Source organism: Pongo abelii, chromosome 12, assembly GCF_028885655.2.
Source record: "Pongo abelii isolate AG06213 chromosome 12, NHGRI_mPonAbe1-v2.0_pri, whole genome shotgun sequence".
NCBI classification, from domain to species: Eukaryota; Metazoa; Chordata; class Mammalia; order Primates; family Hominidae; genus Pongo; species Pongo abelii.
The window spans coordinates 95,781,539-95,809,402 of NC_071997.2; the positions used below are offsets into that span (position 1 = coordinate 95,781,539).

The window sequence follows — 27,864 nt, forward strand, 5'->3', positions numbered from 1 at the left end:
TTGCATGAACCTGGGAGGCAGAGATTGGAGTGAGTTAGATCATGCTACTGCACTCTACCGTGGGTGACAGAGCCCGGAGACTTTGTCTCCAGGTAGATAGGTAGGTAAGTAGGTAGGTAGGTGAGTAGATAGGATTACAAAGTACTTAAAGAGTATCCACTTCCTGTATTGCTTTTTAAATTTGTGGGAGTGTAATTGATAGAAATCAATGTAGATAATGTGATTTTGGATTTATAGTTACCATCTAAACAGAAGTTAATGTAACATATCATGGGTTACTTCTTATGCCGAAGTTAAAAAGATTAACTAAGCAGGATATACGTGTTTTACACCAGAAAATCTGAGTTAACAGATTCTGCCTCCGTGCTGGATAATTTCAAATTCCTTGAAAGTGCAGCTGCAGATTTCAGTGATGAAGATGAAGATGATGACGTTGATGGAAGAGAGAAAAGCGTCATTGATACTTCAACAGTGAGTTAGATAACTCATACGATATAAATATTTTTAGGGAGTATAATACATACTATATAATGCATAAAATAATCCATGTTCTTTAATCTTGACGCCTAGCTTTTTCTTTTTCATGAATTTGGAGACATTTATGAGAGTTTATAATATTGATTTCAAGTTGAGAATATTTTTAATATAGTAGCTTTCTCTTGAAATTCCTCACTGTTTGACTTTTTGTTCATTCATTAAACAGGACAACTTTTCTATGGGGCAGATGAATATAGTAAATATTGTGTGTTATAACAATGCAGGGTTATTGGTTGTTACAAGAGAATAGAATTGACAGACACATCATGGTGCCTGATGGCAGCTAGCATCAGCTCTAATATATGCAGTTTTTGTCTCTCTTGTCAGGATTGTTTTGGCAGGCAAACTTTCAGAACTCTTCCGTTAGATTTCTTGTTTAGGGTTCTTCTCAAGTTTTGTTCAGATGTTTATAAGCTTAATGACTTTCCCATGGCAGTTTCTTGGAATGAGAGATGTCTCGAAGTAGCCACTTCTTTCTCTTCCCTTCTCCATTTTCTTCTCTTCTTCCCTCTTTCCCCCTTTTCCTCTCTCTTCGCTTTTCTCCCCTCTTCCCCTTCTCCCTTCTCTCTCTTCTTCCTTCTTCCTCCTACTCCTTTAACTTCTTTTTTAAGTAAGATACGAGGACATGTTTTGCTTTGTCTAGGAAAATGTTTGCATTTTCTCTTTCACATTAATTTATGAATAGAGAGGAGGAAAGTAAAGTAATATAAAGCAGATTGGACCTCTAACTAAAAGACTTGGGTTTAAGCTGCAGTTCTGCCATTATTTGTGTTTCTTAATGCTTCAGACTTAGTTTTTTCATTTGTAAAATGAGGATTGTTATAAATAGCCATCTTAACCATGGAGGATTTTGTGAGGAACAAAGAGACACTATGTGCGAAAATGATCTGTTTAACTATAAAGTGCTTCCTAAGTGTAACCTCTGTGTGTTTTATGCCTTCTGCTTCTTGGGCTCCATCAGAGACTCAAATTATTACTGCCAGATTATTGTTTTCCATCACCACTATTCAGTAGTACTCTACTGGTAAAGCCCTGCCATGGAAATTATTTGAAATTCAAGTAGTAACTTCCAATTTTTCTTACCCAAACAAGTAGTAATAGCATGTGTCTTAATTTACCATAGTAAAAGGAAAAGCCTAAATTTCTATGACACTTTTTCTGTGTCCTGATCATCTGGAAATTGTGTAGTCCCTTGTGATTTCTATGGGATGCTGGCATTGAGATATTATTTTTCCATCAAAATACTTTATTCATAGCTCAGTATTAAATAATGCCTTGAATCATGATGCTATATGTTTCTGTTAGTGATATCAATTTAAATATTTAAAATATTTATAAACTAATTATTAAAACTATTACATATGATCTTACTAGAAATTCCTAAACCATAGACTGTTGTCTTTTTAAGTAAACAACATAATAAATATACTGTCTTCTAATTAGTGCAGATCATAGCAGTTCTGTGCTGTGTGCAGTGGCTTGTGCCTGTAACCCCAGCTACTCAGGAGGCTGAAGTGGGAGGATCACTTGAGGCCAGGAGTTTGGGACCAGCCTAGGCAACATAATAAGACCCCATATCTAAAAAAAAAATTTTTTTTAATTAGCCATGTGTGATGGCACACACCTGTAGTTCCAACTGCATGGGAGGCTGAGGAAGGAGGATCGCTTGAGCCCAGGGATTTGATGTTGCAGTGAGCCATGATCATGCCACTACACTCAAAAATTTTTTTAGTTTTGGCTGGGCACAGTGGCTCACACGTGTAATCCCAGCACTTTGGGAGGCCGAGACGGATGGATCACTAGGTCAGGAGATCGAGACCATGCTGGCTAACATGGTGAAACCCTGTCTCTACTAAAAATCCAAAAAAAATTAGCTGGGCTTGGTGGCAAGTGCCTGTAGTCCCAGCTACTCGGAAGGCTGAGGCAGGAGAATGGCGTGAACCCAGGAGGCAGAGCTTGCAGTGAGCCGAGATTGCGCCACTGCACTCCAGCCTGGGTGATAGAGAGAGACTCTGTCTCAAGAAAAAAAAAAAAAAATTTTTTTTTTTTTTAGTTGTTTTGGAAAAAAATATTTCTAAACAAATCACTGGTTTTAACAGTTTTGCTTGTTTTTTTACATTATATTACATTAATTTTCACAGCTACACTCAAATAGCTATATGCTGAAAAGGACTTTAACAACCTAATTCTGTATAGCAGTGAATAAGCATAACTTATTGCATTCTATAGGGAAAGCTGAAAGTTATCCTATTAAAATGTCAAGTAGAACAAGTTTTAAAAATGTTATTTTATTTTCTTTCTTTTCTTTTTTTTTTTTTTTGAGACGGAGTTTCACTCTTGTTGCCTAGGCTGTGCAATGGTGCAATCTCGGCTGACTGCAACCTCTGCCTCCCGGGTTCAAGCAATTCTCCTGTCTCAGCCTCCCGACTAGCTGGGATTACAAGCATGCACCACCACACCCGGCTAATGTTGTGTTTTTAGTAGAGACAGGGTTTCTCCATGTTGGTCAGGCTGGTCTCAAACTCCTGACCTCAGGCGATCCGCCTGCCTTGGCCTCCCAAAGTGCAGGGATTACAGGTGTGAGTCACTGCACTTGGCCCTTATTTTTCTTTGCCATCATTATTATCAGTATTCTCGTCATCACCAGTTAAATGTAATAACAACCCTGAGATTATACCTGCATGTAAAAAATGATCAGTTTCAAACTGTGTGGAGCCTAACTTCTGCAGCAGCATTTAGTCTCCACGTTCAGGAACTTTAGGAGGAAAGAGAATGGAACTAAGAGCTATTAACTTTTTTTTTAGCCACATTATAAAGAATCCCACATTCCTTTGTGTCATGGCCCTCCTAATGGTTTTTGAAGTGACAGTTTATTCATTTTTCTAATCTACTTAGGCATCCTGTGCAACCCATAACTTCTTTGGTTTTCTCTTAATTTCTTAAATTGATTTATAAGCTCATTGAAGGTAGAAGTGGAGTGGAACCTTCTATGTCAGGAAGAAAAGTAATACATGCTTATTATTACAAACTCTACACCTTCCTGTTCAATGCTGTTCTCCAGTGGTAAACACAATTCATTTTTCTTCTGTACCTAAACATTAAAAGCAGAGGACTTTTGGTTTATTTATTTAAAGTGGGATACTTAGTAAATAGTGATCTGCAATGACAGTAATAAATGTCATTTATCTTTATTCTTTGTAAGATTATACTGAGGCGATGAGACTAGAAACAGTTTTTCCCCCCAAGAGTTGCTTTTATTACTTAATACCATATTTAATGTTGAAAATACATTCATACTTGCAATTTGAGGTTCCACATGCTTCTTACGGATTTTGCCTGCTCTTTTTATCAGGCAGTGAGAACAAGGACTCTGTCTGTAAGATGTTGGTGATGGTCCCTCTGAATTACAGCTGGCAACTCATCAGAGTCTAGAAGATGGAGGGATTAAGCCTCTAGGGTAAAAGAAGGTAGATTAGCAATATATTTATATGTGGAACTCTGAGAATTGGGGTGTCCTGTTGGCATAACTCTTCAGATACACTTTTTTTTTTTGAGATGGAGTCTTGCACTGTCTCCCAGGCTGGAGCGCAGTGGCGCGATCTCAGCTCACTGCAAGCTCTGCCTCCTGGGTTCACGCCATTCTCCTGCCTCAGCCTCCCGAGTAGCTGGGACTACAGGTGCCTACCACCACGCCTGGGTAGTTTTTTTTGTTTGTTTGTTTGTTTTTTTGGCATTTTTAGTAGAGACGGGGTTTTCACCATGTTAGGCAGAATGGTCTCCACCTCCTGACCTCGTGATCCGCCCATCTCGGCCTCCCAAAGTGCTGGGATTACAGGCGTGAACCACCGTGCCTGGCCCAGATACACCTTTCTACCTTAGTGTGGCTACCTAGGGAAAATTAGAATAGATTATTAGAATATAGTTTGTATTTATAAAAGAATACACATTCAGCACGGGTTTTTTGTTCCCAGTCTGCCACACTGATCTTGCTTTTTTTGTTTGTTTGTCTAATAGATTTTGCTAGATGTTAGATTGGGAGGTGCTGTAAGCATAGAAGTATTTCTTGATTTTAGGAAAATATCCCAAACAGTTAAACAAATTATTCTAGCATCATTAAATAATCCTTTGATTTCTCCTATCCAGTTTTGTTTTTTTTGCTTTTTTTTTTTGAGACGGAGTCTTGCTCTGTCGCCCAGGCTGGAGTGCAGTGGCGCGATCTCGGCTCACTGCAAGCTCCATCTCCCGGGTTCACGCGATTCTTCTGCCTCAGCCTCCTGAGTAGCTGGGACTACAGGTGCCTGCCACCACGCCTGGCTAATGTTTTGTATTTTTAGTAGAGACGGGGTTTCACCGTGTTAGCCAGGATGGTCTCGATCTCCTGACCTCGTGATCCACCCACCTCGGCCTCCCAAAGTGCTGGGATTACAGGCGTGAGCCACCGCGCCCAGCCACTCCTATACAGTTTTTATATGTACCAGGACAGTTAAGGCTAGATAGGAATTACCTATGATGCCACCTTTGTTCTGTTGGTAGTGGCTTCTTGGAGTGCTGTGCTGAGAAGGATTTCTGAGGCTGTATCTTGCCTTTGAAGAAGAATGCTGTGATTGATGAATGATACGAATTAACAGCAAGGGAACAGGACCATACAAGTCACGTGTTTGTCATCTCTTGGGGTCTACTTCTCAACTCTCTAGTCTGTCCTATTGGTCTGCCTGTAAAACTTTTATGATTTTAAGCCACTCATAATAGCCCAGCGATAACATTTGATCATATCATGTTATTTCTGTTTTGCATGAAGTGAAGAAGCTGAAGTCTAGAGAAACTGAGATATTGAAATTTTATTCAAAGAAAATGCAAACCTAGCATCCTAATTTCTTTAGGCCCATGTTGGTAAAGGTGACTGAGATGGAGACAGTTCATAAAGAGCTTAGGCATGTAGATCACAAAAATTGTCTCTGCATGTATTCAGCTTAAGTTTTAGCCCTTCAATTGGATTTGTGATTCCAGAGTTATTTCTAAATATAGAAAAATGAACCATAACAGCCTTTACCAATTTGTTGTTAAATCTAAGTTAGATGCACTCTGAAAGATCAACATTTTAGGGAAAAAATTAAATACATGGAGAGCTACTAGAGAAAACTGATGCAAGGTTAGGGCAGTAGAAATAATTATGGGAACCTTGTAAATCATCTATCTGTCGTTTCAGTACATGTCTTATATTTCAGTATGTGGTTCCGTTAGTTTACTTAAAACAAACAAGCCATAATACCGTTGAGCAAAGTTTAAATTACTGCTTTAAAATTTATAATGTACATCTTTTTAAAACTATGTGATTTTCACTGAGTTAGGTAGTACAGTTATTTAACCCAACAAAGGTATACTTTCTGAAGAAAATAATTGAATTTTCTTATTCAGTGGTAAAGGGAAACTATCTCCTTTATTTAATTTAGCATGTTTTTTTCATTAGATTGTTAGGAAAAAAGCATTGCCTGACAGCGGTGAAGATCGAGATACAAAAGAAGCTCTCAAGGAGTTTGACTTCTTGGTTACATCAGAGGAAGGAGACAATGAATCTAGAAGTGCAGGTGATGGAACAGACTGGGGTAAGGAAGCATACTGGATCCAACCAGAGATGTTAAGTAAATAAAAGAAATTAATATTTTGCCAGGAGGGCAACATCTTAACTATAATGTTGAAATATTGAGCATTCTGTGAACTTATTACTACTAGCACCCTTTATCCAGGGTGAATGTGTGTGTATGTTTAAGGAACATTATATAACTACCTCATTTAAAAAGAAAAAAAAACAGCAATACAGTATGAAAAGAATTTGAATTACTATATAGAATATTCTCTGTTTTCTGTTTAGACAGTAGAACTTGCAAATCTAGATTTTTGTGGAAATTGATTATGAGACTTTAGTTAGAGGATTTTTGGAGATCTCATTGCTGACATCTTACATGCAAAAAGAAGTATGAGTTAAAAAATTGTAGTCAGTCATTCATCGTAGTTTAAGATTTGACAGTTCGTAAAAGGCATAGAATTTTTCTTCTCAAAATGTCCTAAAAAATCAAATATTTTAAACATCTAATAAGAGTTAAAACAAGTATTTTGGGGAAACTCCGTCTCAAAAAGAAAAATAAAGGTCATTTAATTTTTCCTGTAAAAATGTTGTGCATAAATTGTTAAAAGTACTCTTAGGGTTTTTTTTTGCTATTGAAAGCAGTGCCATATTGAAATTACATTTTTAATTGTCTGTAACATATATAAAGAAATCTTACTTAGAGTTGTATATACAGGCATTAAGGCTTATAGCCAGGACTGAGTTGCAACAGCAGGATCTGCTATGTTTATGCTTAATTACTGGCACCTGAAAGTTTTCATTGTTTTTCTTTCTAGCTCAGAGGTATATTTACTTTTTTTTTTTTTCATACCGAGTCTCACTCTGTCACCCAGGCTGGAGTGCAGTGGCTTTTTGATACCGAGTCTTACTCTGTCACCCAGGCCGGAGTGCAGTGGCGTGATCCTGGCTCACTGCAGCTTCCACCTCCTGGGTTCAAGCAATTCTCATGCCTCAGCCTCCTGAGTAGCTGGGACTACAGGTGTGTGCCACCAGGCTTGGCTAATTTTTGTATTTTTAGTAGTAACAGGGTTTCACCATGTTGGCCAGGCTGGTCTCGAATTCCTGACATCAGGTGATCTGCCCGCCTCGGCCTTCTAAGGTGCTGGGATTACAAGCATGAGCCACTGCTCCCAGCCTTGTATTTACTTTTTTAAAGTTAGGTTTTATATTATGTTCTTCCCAGAAGAGGATAGGGATCTGTTGGTTTGGGTCCAGCCTTTCATGATGTTTGAACTTGAATTCTCCATATGAATTTTTAAATTATTTCTTCATGTTGTGTGAATAACTGAAGTTTAGATTTTAGTTTCATAAATATGTAAATAATTTGCAGCTAATTGTTATCTTTTCAATATTGAGTGTTCTTCTCAATAAGAAAGATACATGTCCCAAATTATACAGATTACCCTATTTATAAATAGTATTTTTTTGTTTTTTGTTTGTTTTTTTCTTTTTCAACTTTCAGTTTTGGGAGTATATTTGCAGGTTTGTTACTTGGGTATATTGCATGATGATGCAGTTCAGGGTATAAATGATACTGTCACCCATGTACTGAGCATAGTACCCTTACTTATCAGTTGGTTTTTCAGCCCTTACTGCCCTCCCTGCCTCCCGCCTCTAGTAGTCCCCGGTGTCTTTGTTGCCGTCTTTATGTCCCTAAGTACCTACTATTTAGCTCCCAGTTACAAGTGAGAACATGTAGTATTTGCTTTTCTGTTTCTATGTTAATTTCCTTAGGATAAATACAGATTCTAATATACCTTCAAGAACCAGAACAGAGGCTATAAGACTGGAACGCAGGTATTAATTCTGTCTAAATGTTACTTAGCGTGTTTTGCTTAAAATGAAGAACTTTTTTTACATTTTTGTTATACACATTAGAAATACTAATTAAATCCCTAATTTTTTGGTATATTTCTTCTCTGAAGGAAAAATAAAAGAGTTCTAAAGCCAAAATGAAAAAAAGTAAGATACCTTTTCCTTCTCTCATTCATTTAAAAATTCTGTTGAACTTTTTTCTCCTTCATGATTGCTTGGTCATTATATGTAGTGACTGATAAGAAAACTCCCCTAGGTAAGTTCAAGGAAAAGGTTTCCTAATGTTTTTAACAAACAAAAATGGATTTTTGTAAGTTTTTTTCCATCTGAAACATTTTACAATAAAACTGATTTGTGCTTACCTCAAGGAAATATTCTTCCTCTGTAAATATTGAACAATCCCAATAGCACAAGGTCTAGAAGAGATATTATGTTGTGTTGCCAATTTTTCTGCCTTGCATTCAAAGTAGACTTCAACCCCACTTACTTATCAGAAACCATTATAATAAGGGCATTTGTTGAATCTTTTTTTTTTTTTTTTGACAGAGTCTTCAACCCCCACTTACTTATCAGAAACCATTATAATAAGGGCATTTGTTGAATCTTTTTTTTTTTTTTTGACAGAGTCTCACTCTGTTGCCCAGGCTAGAGTGCAGTGGTGCAATCTTGGCTCACTGCAATCTCTGCCTTCTGGATTCAAGCAGTTCTTGAATTAGCCCAGCTAATTTTTGTATTTTTAGTAGAGACAGGGTTTCACCATGTTGGTCAGGCTGGTCTTGAACTCCTGACCTCAAATGATCTGCCTGCCTTGGCCTCCCAAAGTGCTGGGATTACAGGTATGAGCCACCAGGCCCAGCCCATTTGTTGAATCTTTTAATGACTCCTCTTGTTGAGGTGTTAAGTAAGTTACTTAAGTAAGGCTGTCTGTCTATCCCTGATGTGAAATTCGAAATCTGAAATGCTCCAAATTCTGAAACTTTTTGAGCACTGACATGATATTTAAAGAAAATACGCATTGGAGCATTTTGGATTTTGGATTTTTGGATTGGGGGGTGCTGAACCAGTATAATACAAATATTCCAAAATCCAAAATAATTTGAAATCCGAAATACTTCTAGTCCCAAGCATTTCGGGTAAGGGATAGTCACCTGTAGTGTATTATTTTGCTTTTATGTTGGAGCTCCCTATGAGAGGAAGAAACTGATTATACTTCTAAGTCCAGCTGACTTCTTTTTGTCCTTAGTGTTCAGTTGAAAATTACTTTCTAGAATGATTTGGTAGGTTCATTTGCCCAAGAATCGTTAAAAAATAGTTTTCTGGGCCGGGCGCGGTGGCTCACCCCTGTAATCCCAGCACTTTGGGAGGCCGAGGCGGGTGGATCACCTGAGGTCAGGAGTTTGAGACTAGCCTGGCCAACCTGGTGAAACCCCATCTCTACTAAAAATATGAAAATTAGCTGGGCATTGGGGCGGGTGCCTGAAATCCCAGCTACTCGGGAGGCTGAGGCAGGAGAATCACTTGAACCTAGGAGGCAGAGGTTGCAGTGAGCCAAGATGGCGCCATTGCACTCCAGCCTGGGCGACAGAGTGAGACTCTGTCTCAAAAAAAAAAAAAAAAAAAAGTTTTCTGGTGCAGTGATAATATTGACAATAGTAACTTTATAACCATAGCACACAATAGATTTTTCATATGCCTTTACTTTTGCTTAAACCATGTAAATTTGCCATTACCTTCAGGGACTTTGTCATGGTACCAGTGGCACTTCTTTTCCTTTTTTTGTAGTAAATAAAAGATACTTATTTAGTCATTGAAGAATACAATGGCTACCTAGTGACTGGCTTTTCTTTCAAGAAAACAAGTCTGGAAACCAAGGGGAAGTTAAAGTGAAACAGGCCTTTATTCTGCCTTATTCCCTACTGAGCTTGTGTTATCAAGTTACTCATATTTTAGGCAAGTCCACCAACATAGCTGCACCTACTGTGCCACACTGAGGTCTTTCTCTGAGGAATCACACATCTGCATAGATATAGTTGGTCATTTTAATTGTGAATCATATTGCAAGGGTACCGGAGATTGGTTTTTCTCCGAGGACAGCTGCACTGTTCCTTGTGTAACTTCCTTTATTTTAACGTATGAGTCATAGCTCAGTGTATTATGTGATACATGTGTGTACATTTTACCTAGCCTATTATATGAGTCACATGCGTGACTGTTCTCACAACTGAGTTGTCTCCTTTAGTAGTGTGCTGGGTAGTTCTGTTAGTGAGCATGAGTAAATGGAATCTTTCAGTTTCCTGGAGGTTTCTTTACTAGTAGTTTGACCTGTATGTTTTAGGATTCTATAAATCAGATTCAAAGGGTTCACTTTTAACAAATTAACAAAACTAGATTGCAAATCTTGTCTAATTGAGTGAACGTTTAAACCATTTTAAGGGTTCTCTCCATCTCTCTTCTACTCTACTCCCCCCCACCCCAAAAAAAAAAGAAAAAAAAGAGGAATATGCTTAGGTTGAGAATCTGGTTAGATTCTGGCAAGCAAAAAGATTTTACCATACATCGTCCATGATTGCTATTGTTTTTATGAGTCTATTAAGATTATAAGGCTACATTTTAACTTCAAAAACCTGAAGACATTCTGGGGACCCAAAAGCCATCTAGTTTAATTTATTATTAAGACCTGATTGATGAAAATTAACATTTTTAATTGTTATGTCTTTCTGGGAAAATAAAGAATGTTTCTCCTATTGATAGATTATAGTTAAGTATATAAAAATGTTGTTTAAAATGATTTTTAATAGTATTATATTCAGAGGCCCAGGAAACAGTTTTCTAAACTGGATTGAAACTCAAATTATTAAAAACAGATTTCTGTTTATTATGATTCACTTTGGTTTACTCGGCTCATTCATTCAACAAATATTGATCAAGTGCTTTCTATTTGCTGGGTTTTCTAGGTGAAGATCCTTATTCTTCTGGTGCTTACATTCAACTAAGAGGATGTAGTATGTCAGAAGGTGATAAATGCTATAGAAAGTAGAAAAAGTACAGAGTAAGGGAGATAGAGAGAGCTGGGGTCAGTGTGGGGTAGAGAAGGCAGGTTACAATTCAAAATAGAGTGGTTAGCTGAGTGCAGTGGCTCATGCCTGTAATCCCAGTACTTTGGGAGGCTGAGGTGGGAAGATTGCTTGAGCTCAGGAGTTTGAGACCAGCCTGGGCAACATAGTGAGACCTCATCTCTACAAAAAATTTTTTAAAAATTAGCCGGGCATGGTGGTACACACCTGTTGTCCCAGCTACTTGCGGGGCAGAGGTGGGAGGATCGCTTCAGCCCAGGAGGTCAAGGCTGCAGTGAGTTGAGATTGTGACAGTGCACCCCAGCTGGTTTGATAGAGTGAGATTCTGCCTCAAAAATAAATGGATAAATACACACGCGCACACACACACACACACACACACACACACACACATATATATAAATTAAAAACCCATAAAATAAAGTGGCCATGATAAGCCCCATTGAGAAGGTGTAACAACTGAGTAAAAGACGTGATGAGGGAATTGGCCATCTGGGGAAGAAGTGTTTAGGAAGAAGAAAGCCAACACAAATGCCCTAAGATAGCAGCATCCCTGGCATGCCTGAGAAATTTAAGGGAGCCAGAGTGGCTAGAGCAGAGTGATTCTAGGGAGAATGTAGTAAGAAATGACCAGATCATGTTGGGCCATGTAGACCAGTGGTGAGATGGGGAGCCATGGGAGGGATTTGAGCAAGAAGGGTGACATGATCTTTTATTTTAAACCATCTCTGGCTGCTACATTGAGAATAGACTACACAGGGAAACCAGTGTTGATAATAGACTTGAGGAAGGGGAAACAATTATTGCAGTAATCCTAGCAAGAGATCATAGTGGTCAGAGTAGTAGTAGATGTGCTGAGAAGCCAGATTCTGAATATTTGTGAAGGCAGAGAAAATGGTTTTCCCTGATACATTTAGTGTGGAGTGGGAAAGAATGGGTTTTGCTCTGAGCAAGTGCACGTATGGAATTGTCATCAAATAAGGTGGGGAACCCTTTGGATGGAAGAGATTGGATGGTGAGAGAGGTTGGGTGTTTGGTTTTATATGTTTGCTTAGAGGTATCTGTTAGACTTCCTAATGGAAATGTAGAATGAACAGTTGGATATATCAGTCTTGGGTTCAAGCTAGCATTCTGAGTTAACATTTACATAGCATTATATAGTATTTACATTGTTTTATAGTAAATATAAATACATAACAGTCTTTAAATTTTCTTCTCTTGAAATAGTGACAATTGATTATTGATTTTCTTTACTACTAGAAGCTCAGTTTCCTGTTTTAAGAATTTATAAACTAACATCATTTAAGTTGTAAATTTTAAATGAAGGTTGATTAATAAATTTTAACAAATGCTATGTATTAAGCCTGTAAAATAAAAATTATCACTTATTAATGAACACATAGCAAAATGAACACATAGCAAAAATATAAAATTCTTTAAAAGATCATTGGAGTTTATTTTGTACAATCCCTAAATAATAATTTTCTCTCATCACATAAATTAATGCAAAGTGTCTTTTTGTGTTAGTCCTGGTGGAATTCTGAAAACGAGAAGTTCTGTTTTTTGTTGTTGTTTTTTTTTTGTGACAGAGTTTTGCTCTGCTGCCCAGGCGGGAGTGCAATGGCACAATCTCGGCTCATTGCAACCTCCGCCTCCCGGGTTCAGGCGAGTCTCCTGCCTCAGCCTCCCAAGTAGCTGGGATTACAGGCGTGAGGTACCATGCCTGGCTAATTTTGTATTTTTTTTTTTTAACTAGAAATGGGGTTTCACCATGTTGGTCAGGCTGGTCTCGAACTCCTGACCTCATGTGATCCACCCGCCTCGGCCTCCTAAAGTGCTGGAATTACAGGCGTGAGCCACCCCACCTGGCCAAGAAGTTCTTGATTGTAAAGTGTTTGGGCTTAATTTACTAAAAATCACTAAAATCTTCCAGGTGTGTGTGTGTGTGTATATGTGTGTGTGTGTGTGTGTCTTTCAAGAGAAACTGATTCTAGGAAATTGCACTGACATTTCTTCTTAGTGATTATATTTTTTTGTGTGACTTATATATAATGAATAAACTGAGTTTTTTTAAGTTAGTGATACTATAACGAAAATGGTGGTTATGTCATTCAGACATATTGACTCAGTGTTCAGTATTTTATTGAAAAAGGCTGTTTCATTTGTTTCACTCTGTTTAGAAAAGGAAGACCAGTGTCTCATGCCTGAAGCCTGGAATGTGGACCAGGGAGTAATTACCAAACTCAAGGAACAATACAAAAAGGAGAGAAAGGGGAAAAAGGGGGTGAAGAGTAAGTGGAAAACATTGTATCTGTAAATCATAAATCTTGCGTCTTTACATCTCCCAGTTTTTTTTTCAATGTTTTCCTAAAACTACTTACTCTTTTTCATTTCTGCTCCTGACCTCTTTCCTTTTCACCTGCTCTCAGGGGTTGAAATTAAATGATTAGCTATTTAATTATGAACTTAAAAGAAAACAACCCACATGTACTTATGGAATCACATATACTATATCCCAATAATAAATCCAGAGCCTCATGAGTGTTGGGCTATGTATGCAAACACAGTGATAATTTGGTTTTTAAAAGTACCTATGCTTAATTATAACAATGTTTTTCTTTTTCAGTGACAATTTATAACTCATTTAGTGTGACCCTCTGGCAATCCACCAAAATTATTGCTTATAATTTTAGACATTGGTGACAGAAAGAAAGTTAATTTCTACCCCTGAATATTCTATGTGTTCATAACATGCAATTCATTTGCTCATACCACTATATGCTATACAGGGCACAGAGTCAAATATATAACTTCTAAAAATATTTATTTTCTATTTAAACATTTTTGGCCAATTTTATTTATAACATTATTACCAATGACCTTTTTTCCTTTTTAATATGTGCCACATCAAAAACAAAATCCAAAAGGAAATTTCTAGCCCTGTGAATCGTATATGTTTAATTATTTCATTATGCAAATTGTTTAGCAATGGATCTAGTTAAGAATGTAAAATGGAAATACAAAACCTTGCAAACCATTCCTGAAAACAGTCTTAAATCATCTTCTTAGGGGAACACGGCTAAATTACCTCCTTGTGTTTCTACCCTCATTGGCAATATGGGCCTCCCTTTTATGGTAATAGGAATTTGATTATTTGAGATATTAAGGTAGTATAAAGTGAGATTAAAATCTAACTTAGCGACAAATGTATTTTAAAGTTGCGAAAGACTGGAAAGGTATGCTTTTTCTTTATCTCTCTCTGTAGTGATGCTAAAGCTTATTAAAGACCAGTCATTCCTGTTAGGACATTCTTTTAAACTTTATTACTTAAAAGCATTTAAACCTTTATTTAAAATATTTTAGAAATTACAAGCGTTTAGCTTGATTTGATAAAAAGTCAGTGTCTGTTATTGATGTTAAACCATTACATAATGAGAGATGATGTTGTAATGCTATCTCAATATAGATTAAATCAGAATGAGAAAAATTAATATTAAAACATAAGCACATTTTATACCTTTTAGCCAAATATACTTACTGATAGACAATTTAATCTTAACAAGCATAGGGAGATGATTTGTCTTGGCTTTTGAGAGTCATGACAAAAAACCAGTTAAACTGAAATTTTGAGGAAAATTTGAATGTCATATGTGAGAAATAATTTCCAGATTAACTTAATGTTGATATATTTCTTTAGGTCATTATGCTACAAAAATTAATGTCTTGAAATATAAAAGATCCTTTTATATTTGGAAAGGTAACCAGGACTTATGCACAATCCATCTACTTTTCCATTGATTATTCAGTTCTTGTCAAATATCAAGGCATTGCTGTAGTTGGAATTTAGCACTTAACTGAAACTGCACCATTTGACTGGAACGATATTCCTACTAATAGAAGCAATTGGATTTCTTAAATCAGGGGATTACAGTGTGTTCAGACAATCTAGCACATGGTTTTTTTAGTATGGTGAAGAAAAATAACACTGTAAGGGAGAAATTTTAACATCTTTCATTGAAGAGAGAGGGACTACACATTTCAGCACATTTTGTTTAATGTCTTCAGTTCATGTTATCTTGATAAACTAGCAATCTAGGAACAAGTAAAGACTTAGGATAAAAATAGAACTGAAGCCATGCTTTGGATTGATATATAAAGCATTGACTTGTAAACCACCATAAAGTTTTTTTTTTTTTAATTGAACTAGCACTCATTGGAAAAGTTTGAGTCTTTTCAATGTGGTCTGGTAGAGATATTTCCAGTCAAATCATGTACTCCAATCATACCATCTTGAAATACATTTCTAGGCATTAGTTAAAATTGCTTAAAAATAGTTGTATTCTTTGCTGGTATAGGAACAAACCATAACAGACTTTGGGTAAGATTTTCCCATTCTTAATTAAACTTATAACAGGAAAAACTACTGAAGATCTGTTTCAGCCTCTATCCTATATAAAACAGTCAAAACAGGGATGTGGGAGAATGAAGAATCAAAGTTTAGGTAAGTAATCGGTAGGGCATGAGACTTCACCTCGGGTACCATAGCTTCAGGATGTAAGGCAATTAATGCAACTTAATTTAAACAGACAGGGATGTTACTGTTTAATTCAGTGCACAGTGGGCTCACAATCTGTATCTGGCTGCATTTAGAGCAATATTCAGTGGTTAAAGAATGTTATTTTTCATGGTCTAACTGCACACGAGCATTCTTTTTTATGTAAATAGTGATATCCCATTTGCTTAATTTAAAAAGTATATTTCTTTTCAAGAAATAAACTTTTACAGTAATTTGAAAACTTGAAAATAATTCTTATTAATCTAGTAGAATATTTTTAAAGGTAAATATTGATGGATGGAAAATAAGGCTTATAATACCATTTTGATGCAGCTGGATAATTCTCTTTTCTCTTTTTTGTCTCCTCCCACCCCCCCTTTTATTGGCTAGGGCCCAATAGGTCAAAACTACAAGATATGCTTGCTAATTTGAGAGATGTTGATGAACTTCCTTCATTGCAGCCATCTGTGGGTTCACCTTCCAGACCCAGCAGCTCCAGGCTTCCTGAACATGAAATTAATAGGGCAGATGAAGGTAAGTATTTAATATACTCTGGAGCACAAAATACACTTGGATGTATATCTAATTCATTCATTAGAAAGGCCTCTCCTATCAGAGAGAACTTTATTCTGCAGATGTTTGATCTGCATAGTTTTCCCCAAATGCAAGCTTTCTTACATTCAAGGGAGTTTGATTCCAACTTCAATCTTCAAGACTTGAGAAGGTGCATACACTTAAAAACGAACTCTAAATTCTGGTTTAAAATATCCGCTGGCTCCACTGATGCCCATGGCCCTATATATACCATTCCAACATTGGGAAAATTAACAGTCTATAAATTGGTAGTAAATGTTTACTTTGAAACTCATATAAATATTTAAGCAATTTATTAATGATAATTGAAAAAGGGGATAAAGTCACCTAAAAGTCTAGTCACATATGCTGCTATTTTAACTTGTTCCCTTTCCGTCTTGGTTCACATGTATATACTTTTTTTTTTGTTTTTTGAGATGGAGTCTCTCTCTGTCGCCCAGGCTGGAGTGCAGTGGCACGACCTTGGCTCACTACAACCTCCACCTCCCAGGTTGAAGTGATTCTCTTGCCCTAGCCTCCTGAGTAGCTGGGATTACAGGCACCTGCCACCAAGCCTAGCTAATTTTTTTGTATTTTTAGTAGAGATGGGGTTTTGCCATGTTGGCCAGGCTGGCCTCGAATTCCTGACCTCAAGTGATCTCCCCATCTTGGCCTCCCAAAGTGCTGGGATTACAGGCATGAGCCACCATGCCTGGCCTCACATGTATATACTTTTTATACAGGTATAGAATATACCTATATAAAAATATGCATTATTCTACATCATGTATAATAATTCTATTTTGTGTTCTTAAAATCATACAAATGATTTTCATAATGATAATTTTAAGATTGTATATTATATTGTAGACTTGATACGAAACTTTTCCTTTTGAATATTACGTTATTTTTAGTCTTTTGCAGTGTAATCTTATGGTATATAAACAGTTCTTTCTTTTAGACACAAGGTCTGATTTATCTATTTATAAATGTGTAAAATGCTTGTATGTGGAAATTGATTTTAAAGTACATATTTAAGCTGAGCCTGGTGGTTCCTTGGGAGGCTGAGGTGGGAGGATCACTTGAGCCCAGGAGGTTTGTTTTGTTTTTTGTTTGTTTTTGGAGACAGGCTGTCACTCTGTCACTCAGGTTAGCGTGCAGTGGCGCAATCACAGCTCACCACAACCTTGACCTCTCAGGCTCAGGTGATACTTCCACCTCAGCCTCCTGAGTAGCTAGGACTATAGGCACATGCCACCATGCCCAGATAATTTTTTTGTATGCTTTTTGTAGAGACATGGTTTTGCCATGTTGTTCAGGCTGATCTCAAACTCCTGGGCTCAAGTGATCCAGCTGTCTCGGCCTCCCAAAGTGCTGAGATTACAGGCATGAGCCACTGCGCCCAGCCCCAGTTCAGGAGTTTGAGACTGTAGTGCATGATGATTGAGTCAGTGAATAGCTACTGCACTCCAGCCTGGGTGACATACTGAGACCCTGTCTCTTAAAACAATCAAATATTTATATTAGCTGAAAATTCAGCATGACATAAAAGTAATTATGGTTAATGTATATTTTAAAATACTTATTTAAAAAAATCAATCCTGAATTTAAATACTGTATTTGCAGTCTCTTCAAATTATTATTTATTGATCAACAGAGCCTGAGAAAAAGCCATAGCATAATCATATGTTTTTTCTTGTTTTTTTAATAAATTACATTTTAGAGAGACATAAACTGATATGATTTAGATGTATATAGATTTTCACGATTGGAATACTTCTTCAGTGAAATTTTTGACCAGTACATGGTTAATCATTCGTTAGAGTCAATTATAGCATACTTGGAATTTATTACCCATACAAAGAATCAACACATCACACTCTAGATGTAAAATTTATTTGATGTCCTTTGAATTACAGATGTGAGGTCATGGTCCTCAGTAGGTATGTTGATCACTAGGAGATGCATTCTGTTGACGTTATAGGTATGAGACTTCTAATCAGTTGCATTTATCCCAAGATCAGGTCTCGATAAGGAGAAAAGTTAGTTTTTCTCTTATTCTCATAATTCAAAAAGTTTATCAGATTTCATCTTGGGCCATACATGAATTATGCAGAATTCTAATAATAGAGGTAGGATATATACTATTTACTAAATGACAGATGTACAAAAGCATTATATAAGCCACAGAAGATGTCCTTGATAAAAAACATAGTGAGGAACTTTAAAACTCAAGCATTGAATGTTTGTTTAACTTAATATCTGCAGCAGTGGTCCTAAGCCTTCCCCTTCAGTGCAGGTTTTTCAGAAATAGAAAAAACATTTAAGAGATAGATTGTATATTTAATTGTCTATAACTGATACTTCTTGGTCTTCAGTCCACTTTCAGAAAGAACTTTCATATGCTGTGCGTGCTTTATAATTTTGTTACTTTATTTTTATTTTAATAATTCAGAAGGCAGGGCCAGGTGCAGTTTAGTTGCTCACGCCTGTAATCCCAGCACTTTGGGAGGCTGAGGTGGGCAGATCACTTGAGGCCAGAAATTCAAGACCAGCCTGGCCAACATGGCGAAACCCTGTCTCAAATAAAAATACAAAAATTAGCTGGACATGGTGGCTTGTGCCTGTAGTCCCAGCTCCTTGGAAGGCTGAGGCAGGAGAATCACTTGAACCCAGGAGGCGGAGGTTGCAGTGAGCTGACATCACACCACTGCACTCCAGTCTGGGTGACAGAGTGAGATTCTGTCTTAAAAAAAAAAAAATCAGAAGGCAGTGTCACACTTAAAAGACACAGGGTTTTGTTTTGTTTTGTGTTTTGGTAAAAGCTGATTAGGGCTAGGAAGGTTTAGTTGCCAGCTGGAAATGTGACCTATAGTCTTAAGTTCTAAGGCTCCTTAGGAACAATCAGGTAACAGTGATGCTTATTATTGCTCTGCCTCTTCAGTCCTGGAGTGTCCTGGCTGTCCACTGGTATGTAAGGAAGGAGTTGTTACCTTGTTTTCAGGTTTTACTTGGCCATTTGTAGAGCAGTAGTTAGAATTAGCTTACATAATGTATATGGTCTATCCTAGGAATCTTAGTCTTTTACACCTGAACAAAGTTATCTGGAAATGTTAGAAATTAGAACAAATCAAACAAAAAACACCTTGCTGAAGACCTACCATCATAGTCTCACATGAGTCATTCAACTGATATTTTTGACCTGAAAATTGCTGTTCTAACTTAAACAATTCCTATTCTTCATTAGTAAATGTTTAGAGTTGTTTGAACTTCTTGGATGATATATGGTATTTTGGGTAAAACCTATGTTTATTTTTGCTACTGTATTGTATGGTGGTTTGATAATGTCTTGATTTATGCTCTATTTTGTTCTGATGAGGATTTTAAGAGTTTGTCACTACTGTTTTTAAAAGCAAGTAACTGTTTTTAAATTTTTTTTAAAGACATGGTCTTACTCTGTCGCCTAGGTTGGAGTGCAGTGGTACAGTCATAGCTCACTGTAGCCTCAAACTCCTGGGCTCAAGAGATCCTCCTGCCTCAAGCCTTCCAGGTAGCTAGGACTAGAGGCATGCACCACCGTGCTTGGTTAATTGTTAAAAAAAATTTTGTAGAGGCTGGGCATGATAGCTCATGCCTGTAATCCCAACACTTTGGGAGGTCAAGGTGGGGAGATCGCTTGAGGTCAAGAGTTTGAGACCAGCCTGGCCAACGTGGCAAAACCCCATCTCAACTAAAAATACAAAAATTAGCCAGGAATGGTGGCAGGTGCCTGTAATCTCAGCTAATTGGGAGGCTGAGACAGGAGAATTTGCTTGAACCTGGGAGGCGTACATTGCAGTGAGCTGAGATCACACCACTGCACTCCAGCCTGGGTGACAGAGTGAGACCCCTGTCTCAGACTTTTTTTTTTTTTTTTTTTTTTTAAGAGATAGGGGTCTCGCCCTGTCGCCCAGGCTGGTCTCAGACGCCTGGCCGCAAAGGGTCCTCTCACCTTGGTATCCCAAAGCACTAAGATTACAGTCATGAGCCTCCGAGCCTGGCCAATTCTTTCATTTATTCAATGAGTATTTATTATTAGACATGATTGAATATAAAACTGAAAAATGTCTTGTACATGCACTAGTCAATACAGTTGACTTGTTTCTTTTAAGAAAATTAATTTACCCCTTTAGCAGCTAGGGTTTGAACTACTAAATTCATCTTATTGACTCACAAATGTTTGTCATATGTAACCACCTCTAGGAAACTACTGAAAGACTATCTCTGACGTTTGTCAGAACAATTTGCATTTATAAAGAGTGACATTTTGTTATTGACCAAATTAAATAAAATCATTATTTTAATTTGACATTTTGCTTTTAACTGATTTTTCTATGATGGTTGTTGAAGGAATTGGATTGTTCAAAATGTTACAAAATAGGATATTTCAGGTTATTCACAAAGTAAAACTGACATCTTTGAAGCACAGTTCACAGCTAATGAAAATGTTCAAATGGACACTTTAAAAAATTTTCTTGCTGGGCGTGGTGGCTCACGCCTGTATCCCCAGCACTTTGGGAGGCCAAGGCGGGTGGATCACTTGAGATCAGAATTTGAAATCAGCCTGGTCAACATGGGGAAACCCCATCTCTACTAAGAATACAAAAATTAGCCAGGCATGGTGGCGGGCGCCTGTAATCCCAGCTACTTGGGAGGCTGAGGCAGGAGAATTGCTTGAACCCAGGAGGCGGTTTCAGTAAGCTGAGATCACGCCATTGCACTCCAGCCTGGGCCACAGAGCATGACTGCATCTAAAAAACAAATAAACAAATAAAAAAATTTTCTTTACCGGGTGCAGTGGCTCACGCCTGTAATCCCAGCACTTTGGGAGGCCAAAGCAGGTGGATCACTTGAGGTCAGGAGTTCACGACCAGCCCGGCCAACATGGTGAAACCGCATCTCTACTAAAAATACAAAAGTTAGCCAGATGTGGTGGCACGCACCTGTAATCCCAGCTACTTGGGAGGCTGAGGCAGGAGAATTTCTTGAACCCAGGTGGTGGAGGTTGCAGTGAGCCAAGATGTCGCCACTGCACTCCAGCCTGGGTGACAGAGCGAGACTCTGTCTCAGAAAAAAACATAAAAAAAAAAGAAATAAGAAATATAATCTGAAGTAAACATTTTTAGATGAACTATAATATACCTACAGAAGAGTGCTGATATCGTAAGGGCACAGCTCAGTGAATTGTCATCAAGATAGAATTATTACCCTCCCATGTCACCACCCCTTAGGTCAAAAAGTAGAACATTACCAGGGCCCTGGAAGTCCTGTTGTTGCTTCCTTTCTTTAATTACTACCCCTCTCCTGCTCGGTAGAGGTAATCCTGACTTGTAACACCACATATTGATTTTGTCACATAAATAGGCACATTTTAGAGTTTGACCCATTTTCATTTGAAATTTTCTATATTCTTCTAGGTTATAAAATTAATGAATTATATTTTGAATGAGACCAGCACTTGTTACATATATTTAGTAATTAATAGAAATTGTTTAGGTAATTAACATGAAATATCAGATGAGGAAAACTTACTTTCCTATAGTCATTATTTTTCTATATAGTGAAAAGGAAAGGACAGTGGATTCTTAGATTTGTTTCATGTTTTACTTTTCTAATTAGTTGATGCCTTTACCTGTGGTTAAGATATGGAAAAAGCAATAAATTATTTAGGATTTTCTGCTCACTGAATTTTATTGTGTTTAAAAGCATTTAAAAACAATTAAGTATATACATGCACTTATAAGAAATTTGATGCAAGCAAATGAGACTAAATGTTGGCTCCTTAGAGATTTTTTAATGTTTCCTTTGTCTTTCCTCTTCAGTGGAAGCATTGACATTTCCTCCTTCTTCTGGAAAGTCATTCATCATGGGAGCGGATGAAGCCCTTGAAAGTGAACTGGGACTTGGAGAACTAGCAGGCCTTACGGTGGCCAATGAAGCAGACTCACTAACTTACGATGTAAGTAGTAGTTTTGTTTTTGATGTGTTTACTTGGTTTTTAAAAATAAAAACTTGGGCTGGGTGTGGTGGCTCACACCTGTAATCCAGCACTTTGGGAGGCCGAGGTGGGCAGATCACTTGAGGTCAGGAGTTCAAAATCAGCCTGGCCAACATGGAGAAACACTGTCTCTACAGAAAATACAAAAAATTAGCCAGGCATGGTGGCAGGTGCCTATAATCCCAGCTACTCGGGAGGCTAAGGCAGGAGAATTGCTTGAGCCCGGGAGGTAGAGGTTGCAGTGAGCCAAGATCGCACCACTGCACTCCAGCCTGTGCAACAGAGTGAGACTCCATCTCAAAAAAGTAAAATAAAATAAAAAGTTGATTTTATAGAAAATGAAGGCAATGGTAAAACTTCTTTACAAGTATAGAACTTGGTTCAGTTTTCACTGCAAACTTTGAAAGATACATAAAGAAAAACTAACATTTTTCCGTAACCTAGAGATTAAAATTTTGGGCTTTACCTAAATCCATAATTTAGTATGATTTGTTTATTGGTTTTTGATAGGGGAAAGAATTCCTTTTTCCATTACCAAATTTGGATTTTGTTTTCTTTTTTAGGGCACCAGCAATTAGTTGTAATTCATGCCTACCTAAACAATATTTGCCTTGCTTCTTTAGTACACTAGTCAATGTCCTGTTGAGAAGATATTTTAATTATTAGTAGGCATGGATGTATATATACAGTGTGCTTTCCAGATGTTAAGGCTGACCCATCAGAGATTTGGACCAAAATTGAAATCTTTGTACCTTTGGGCATACATTTACTTAATTCCAAACATAATTGTTTAATAAATGTGTTTATAGGGCTGGGCGCGGTGGCTCATGCCTGTAATCCCAGCACTTTGGGAGGCCAAGGCGGGTGGATCACGAGGTCAGGAGATCGGGACCATCCTGGGTCACACGGTGAAACCCCGTCTCTATTAAAAATACAAAAAATTAGCCGGGCATGGTGGCGGGTGCCTGTAGTCCCAGCTACTCGGGAGGCTGAGGCAGGAGAATGGCGTGAACTCGGGAGGTGGAGCTTGCAGTGAGCCGAGATCTCGCCACTATACTCCAGCCGGGCGGCAGAGCAAGACTCCGCCTCAAAAAAAAAAAAATATGTTTATAATTGCTCATCACAATAAATAATTTATTAGAAAAATAGTTGCTTATGTCATAGGTGAAGTATTTATAACCTGCCTTATTTCATTAAATTCCTCTCACTTTGATAGTTTATGATCTCTGTTGGAAAACACAATGTATCTGTTGCAGCACATGCACCATATAGGGGATGTAGGATGGATGCCTAAGCAAACCATAGGTATGGTAAAGAAGCACGCCAAAGAATAATGCTTACCACCCACTCCTCTTCATACAGATAAAAAAACTCCCAACCTCTTTGCTAAGCCCATTAGTAAGTCTTTTGGGTTCTACCTCCAAAAACAGTTGAAATCCATATACTACTTTTCACTTTCTATCCTGGTCCATTTTTTTCTTAGCCAGAGCTACTACAATAACCATCTAATCTAAATGGGCTCCTTGCACTCCATTCTCCATAAATATGATACAGATTTACAAAAAAAAATTTTTTTTTTAAGGCAGAGTCTCACTTGGTCACCCAGGCTGGAGTGCAGTGGCTTGATCTCAGCTCACTGCTCCCTCCGCCCTGCCGGGCTCAAATGATCCTCCCGTCTCAGCCTCCCAAGTAGCTGGGACCATAGGCACGCCCCATCACACCCAGGTACTTTCTTTTATTTTTGGTAGAGACAGGCTTTTGCCATATTGCTCAGGCTGGTCTCAAACTCCTAAGCTCAAGCAGTTCACCTGCCTCAGCCTCCCCAAAAATGCTGGGTTTACAGGTGTGAACCACCATGCCTGACCTGATAAAGATTTTTAAAAAATCATTTCTAAGCCAGGTGCGGTGGCTCACACCTGTAATCCCAGCACTTTAGGAGGCCGAGGCGGGCGGATCACGAGGTCAGGAGATCGAGACCATCCTGGCTAACACAGTGAAACCCTGTCTCTACTAAAAATACAAAAAAACTAGCCAGGCGTTGTGGTGGGCGCCTGTAGTCCCAGCTGCTCAGAAGGCTGAGGCAGGAGAATGGCGTGAACCCGGGAGGCAGAGTTTGCAGTGAGCCGAGATTGTGCCACCGCACTCCAGCCTGGGCAATAGAGCGAGACTGCCTCTCAAAAAAAAAAAAAAAAAAAAAATCATTTCTATTTCCAATGTTTTTGTTGCCTTATATTTCATGTTTGTCTTTTTAAAACACTGTTAAGTTGATTTTTGCTTTTTTTTTGGTAATTTTTGATAACCTTTGTCTTTTAATTGGAGCATTCAATCTTTTTTTTTTTTTTTTTGAGGCAGAGTCTCACTCTGCTGCCCAGGATGGAATGCAGTAGTGTGATCACAGCTCACTGTAGCCTTGACCTTCTAGGCTTAAGCCATCCTCCCACCTCAGCCTCCCAAGTAGCTGGGACCATAGGTGTGCGCCACCATGCCTGGCTTTTTAATTTTTTGTATAGACGGGATCTTGCTATACTGCCTAGGCTGGTCTTGAACTGCTGGGCTCAAGCAATCTGCCCACCTCAGCCTCACAGAGTGCTGGGATTACAGGCATGAGCGAGCCATCGTGCCTGGCTGGGGTAGATTATTTTTTATTTAACCTTCCACCTTTCTACTACTTGGAATTTCTACACTCGTTTGTTACTCTTCAATGGGTACCCTAGAGAGTATCACATACATCTTTATCAAAATTTTCTATGCAAAGACCTTATAATGCTTTTAATTCTTAATTCCCACCCTACTTATATGTCATTCTTGTTACACATTTCTGAATATGTTTATCTTCTAAAAGAAAATTATTGTTTTGTACACTCTATATTCAGTTAGGATTATTTATTTTACATTTTACATTATCCTTTACACATTCTGCTTTTTAAAATTCTTTTCTGCATGTCTGACTGTCCATCTGGGATCACTTTCTTTTCACCTGAGAACGTTTAGTATTTCTCTTTAGTGAAGGTCTGTTGGTATCCAGTTCTCACTGTGTCCTGTTTTCTGAAATATGTTTGTTTAGCCTGAGTGGGTCAACTGTGATTGCATATTGAATTCTAGTTGGCAGAGGTGTTTTTTTTTTTTTATTTTTTTACTCTAAACATAGTATTTTACTGTCTTTGTTTTTATGTTTTCTGCTAAGGTCAACTATCATTTCTGTTGTTGGACATTTAATGGTAGTCTGATTTTTTTCACTATTATTATCTGTGTCTTTTTTTTTTAGCCAAGGTTTGTTTTCCTTTTTATTTAAGTTTCTTGAAGTTCTTAAATCTTTATGGCTTGATATATTTTCATCACTTTTGTAAAGTTCTCAGCCATTTCTCTTCGAGTACCACTCTTGCACCTCTCTCTCTCTCTTCTTTTTGGAACATAGTTACATGTGTGTTATACCTTCTTCCTCTTCTTCCTGTGACCTCTGTCTCCTGTTCCCCTTCTTTATTTTTTTTATGATTCATCTTTCAGTTCACTAATTGTCTCTTCAGTAATCTGTAGTCAGTAGTTAAGCCCATCTATTGAGGTCTTACAGTTTTTGCTTTTTTTTTTTTTTTTTTTTTTGAGACAGAGTTTTGCTCTGTCGCCCAGGCTGTAGTGCAGTGGCGCGATCTCAGCTGACTGCAAGCTCCGCCTCCCGGGTTCATGCCCTTCTCCTGCCTCAGCCTTCCGTGTAGCTGGGACTGCAGGTGCCCACCACCACGCCCAGCTAATTTTTTTTTTTTTTTTTTTTTTGTATTTTTAGTAGAGATGGGGTTTTCATCGTGTTAGCCAGGATGGTCTTGATCTCCTGACCTTGTGATCCGCCCGACTCTGCCTCCCAAAGTGCTGGGATTATAGGTGTGAGCCACAGCATCTGGCTGGTTTTTGCTTCTTGAATTTTTTTTTTTTTTTTGAGGTGGAGTCTCGCTTTGTCGCCAGGCTGGAGTGCAGTGGCGTAATCTCGGCTCACTGCAGCCTCTGCCTCCCGGGTTCAAGCAATTCTCCTGCCTCAGCCTCCCTGGTAGCTGAGATTACAGGCACATACCACCACGCCCAGCTAATTTTTGTATTCTTAGTAGAGACAGGGTTTCACCGTGTTGGTCAGGATGGTCTCGATCTCCTGACCTCATCATCCACCCGCCTCGGCCTCCCAAAGTGCTGGGATTACAGGTGTGAGCCACCGCGCCTGGCCGAATTCTTTTTTTTAGATTGTTTACAGATTTCTTCCAAAATTTTCAATCTTGTCTTTTATCTCCTTGAACATAATCAACATTATTATTATTATTAATTTTTTTGAGACAGAATCTTACTCTCTTACCCAGGTTGGTGTGCAATGGTGTGATCTTGACTCACTGCAACTTCTGCCTTCTGGGCTCAGGCTCTCCTCCCATCTCAGCCTCTTGAGTAGCTGGGGCTGCAGATGTTCACCAGTACGCCCAGCTAAAGCATGATTATTTTAAAGTTGAATTGGAAACTCTGTAGTTCTTTTACTGTTATGTGTTGTTTCTGCTCGTTTTCAGTTATATTGTCTTACATCCTTATGTACATAATTATTTTTATTTTCAAGAAACTGTTATTTGAAAAGTTGTCTGTAGAAATACCTTCAGACCAAATGCTATAATTTAAATTGCTTTTCTCAGATGTATGCAGCCACTACCTCTGGGATCTGGGATCGCTTTATTCCATTTTAAATTTTTACAGTCCCTGCAAGCTTGGCTTTTTCTAGTTTACCCTTATGTGTAGGATGCCACCCTTTGAAATCATAACCCAAAGCAAAGTGACTTACTGAGCCCCACTGTCATGGCAGGTTCATCAATTTGTATCCCCACGACACTTCAAATCTGTCAGAAAAACTGCTCGGCTTCTCAGCCATCCCCTCTGGAATCAGTAAACAGTGTCTGGGGGAAAACAGCCCAAATATTGGGCTCACCTTTTAGGCCTCTGTTCTCTGGATTTTGGCCTGGTTTTTCTTCAGTATTTTTTCTCTGTTTTTTATGTTTAATTCTGCTTTTCTACTTGTCCTTAGTGCAGAGGTGGTCCCAATTACCTGATTTGTCATGGCTAGAAGCAGAAGTTCCCATTAGATAACTTTTGTTCCCTCTGTTCTGTCCCCACAAAGAGTTTATCCAGTATGTAATGGAACTTAGTCCTCTCTCCAGATAAAGCTCATTCTTTTTTCATAGCTTTTAATTGTTAGAAAACTTGATGTTAGGTCTGTCACTTGGTTTCCAAAAGTAGTTCCTGGTTTCATAATAATACCAGTAACCTATGGCTATGTAACAAATTATGCCAAAACTTAGTAGCTTAAAACAAAAAACATTTATTATCTTCATAGTTTCTGTGGGTCAGGAATACAGAAGCAGTTTAGCCAGGTGATTCTGTCTTAGGGTCTCCAATGTAGTTGCAATCAAGATGTTGGCCAGAGCTGCAGTATCACCTGAAGACTTGACTTGTGGGGTGGATCTGCTTTCAAGCTCTTCCTGTGGTTGTTGAGAGGCCTTGGTTCTTTGCTGGCTATTGGTGGAGACTTTAGTTCCTCACCACATAGGTCTCTCCATGGGCTTTTCAGCATGGCAGCTGGCTTCCCCCAATGTTAGTGCATGTGAAAAGAGAAAGAGCAAGAACACCCAAGATG

The 27,864-nt window shown here is 38.1% G+C and overlaps 1 protein-coding gene across 3 annotated transcripts in view; it reads left to right on the forward strand.

Moving 5' to 3' along the window:
• The window catches only part of STRN (striatin), a 120,871-nt gene that overhangs the window by 66,969 nt on the left and 26,038 nt on the right, over positions 1 to 27,864 (forward strand). For all 3 annotated transcript variants that reach the window (XM_002812138.6, XM_024242555.3, XM_054548228.2), the window contains 5 exons: positions 336 to 471; positions 6,005 to 6,140; positions 13,230 to 13,340; positions 15,995 to 16,138; positions 22,039 to 22,175. In XM_002812138.6, the coding sequence (XP_002812184.3) occupies positions 336 to 471; positions 6,005 to 6,140; positions 13,230 to 13,340; positions 15,995 to 16,138; positions 22,039 to 22,175 (664 nt within the window). The remainder of the gene's footprint in view (positions 1 to 335; positions 472 to 6,004; positions 6,141 to 13,229; positions 13,341 to 15,994; positions 16,139 to 22,038; positions 22,176 to 27,864) is intronic.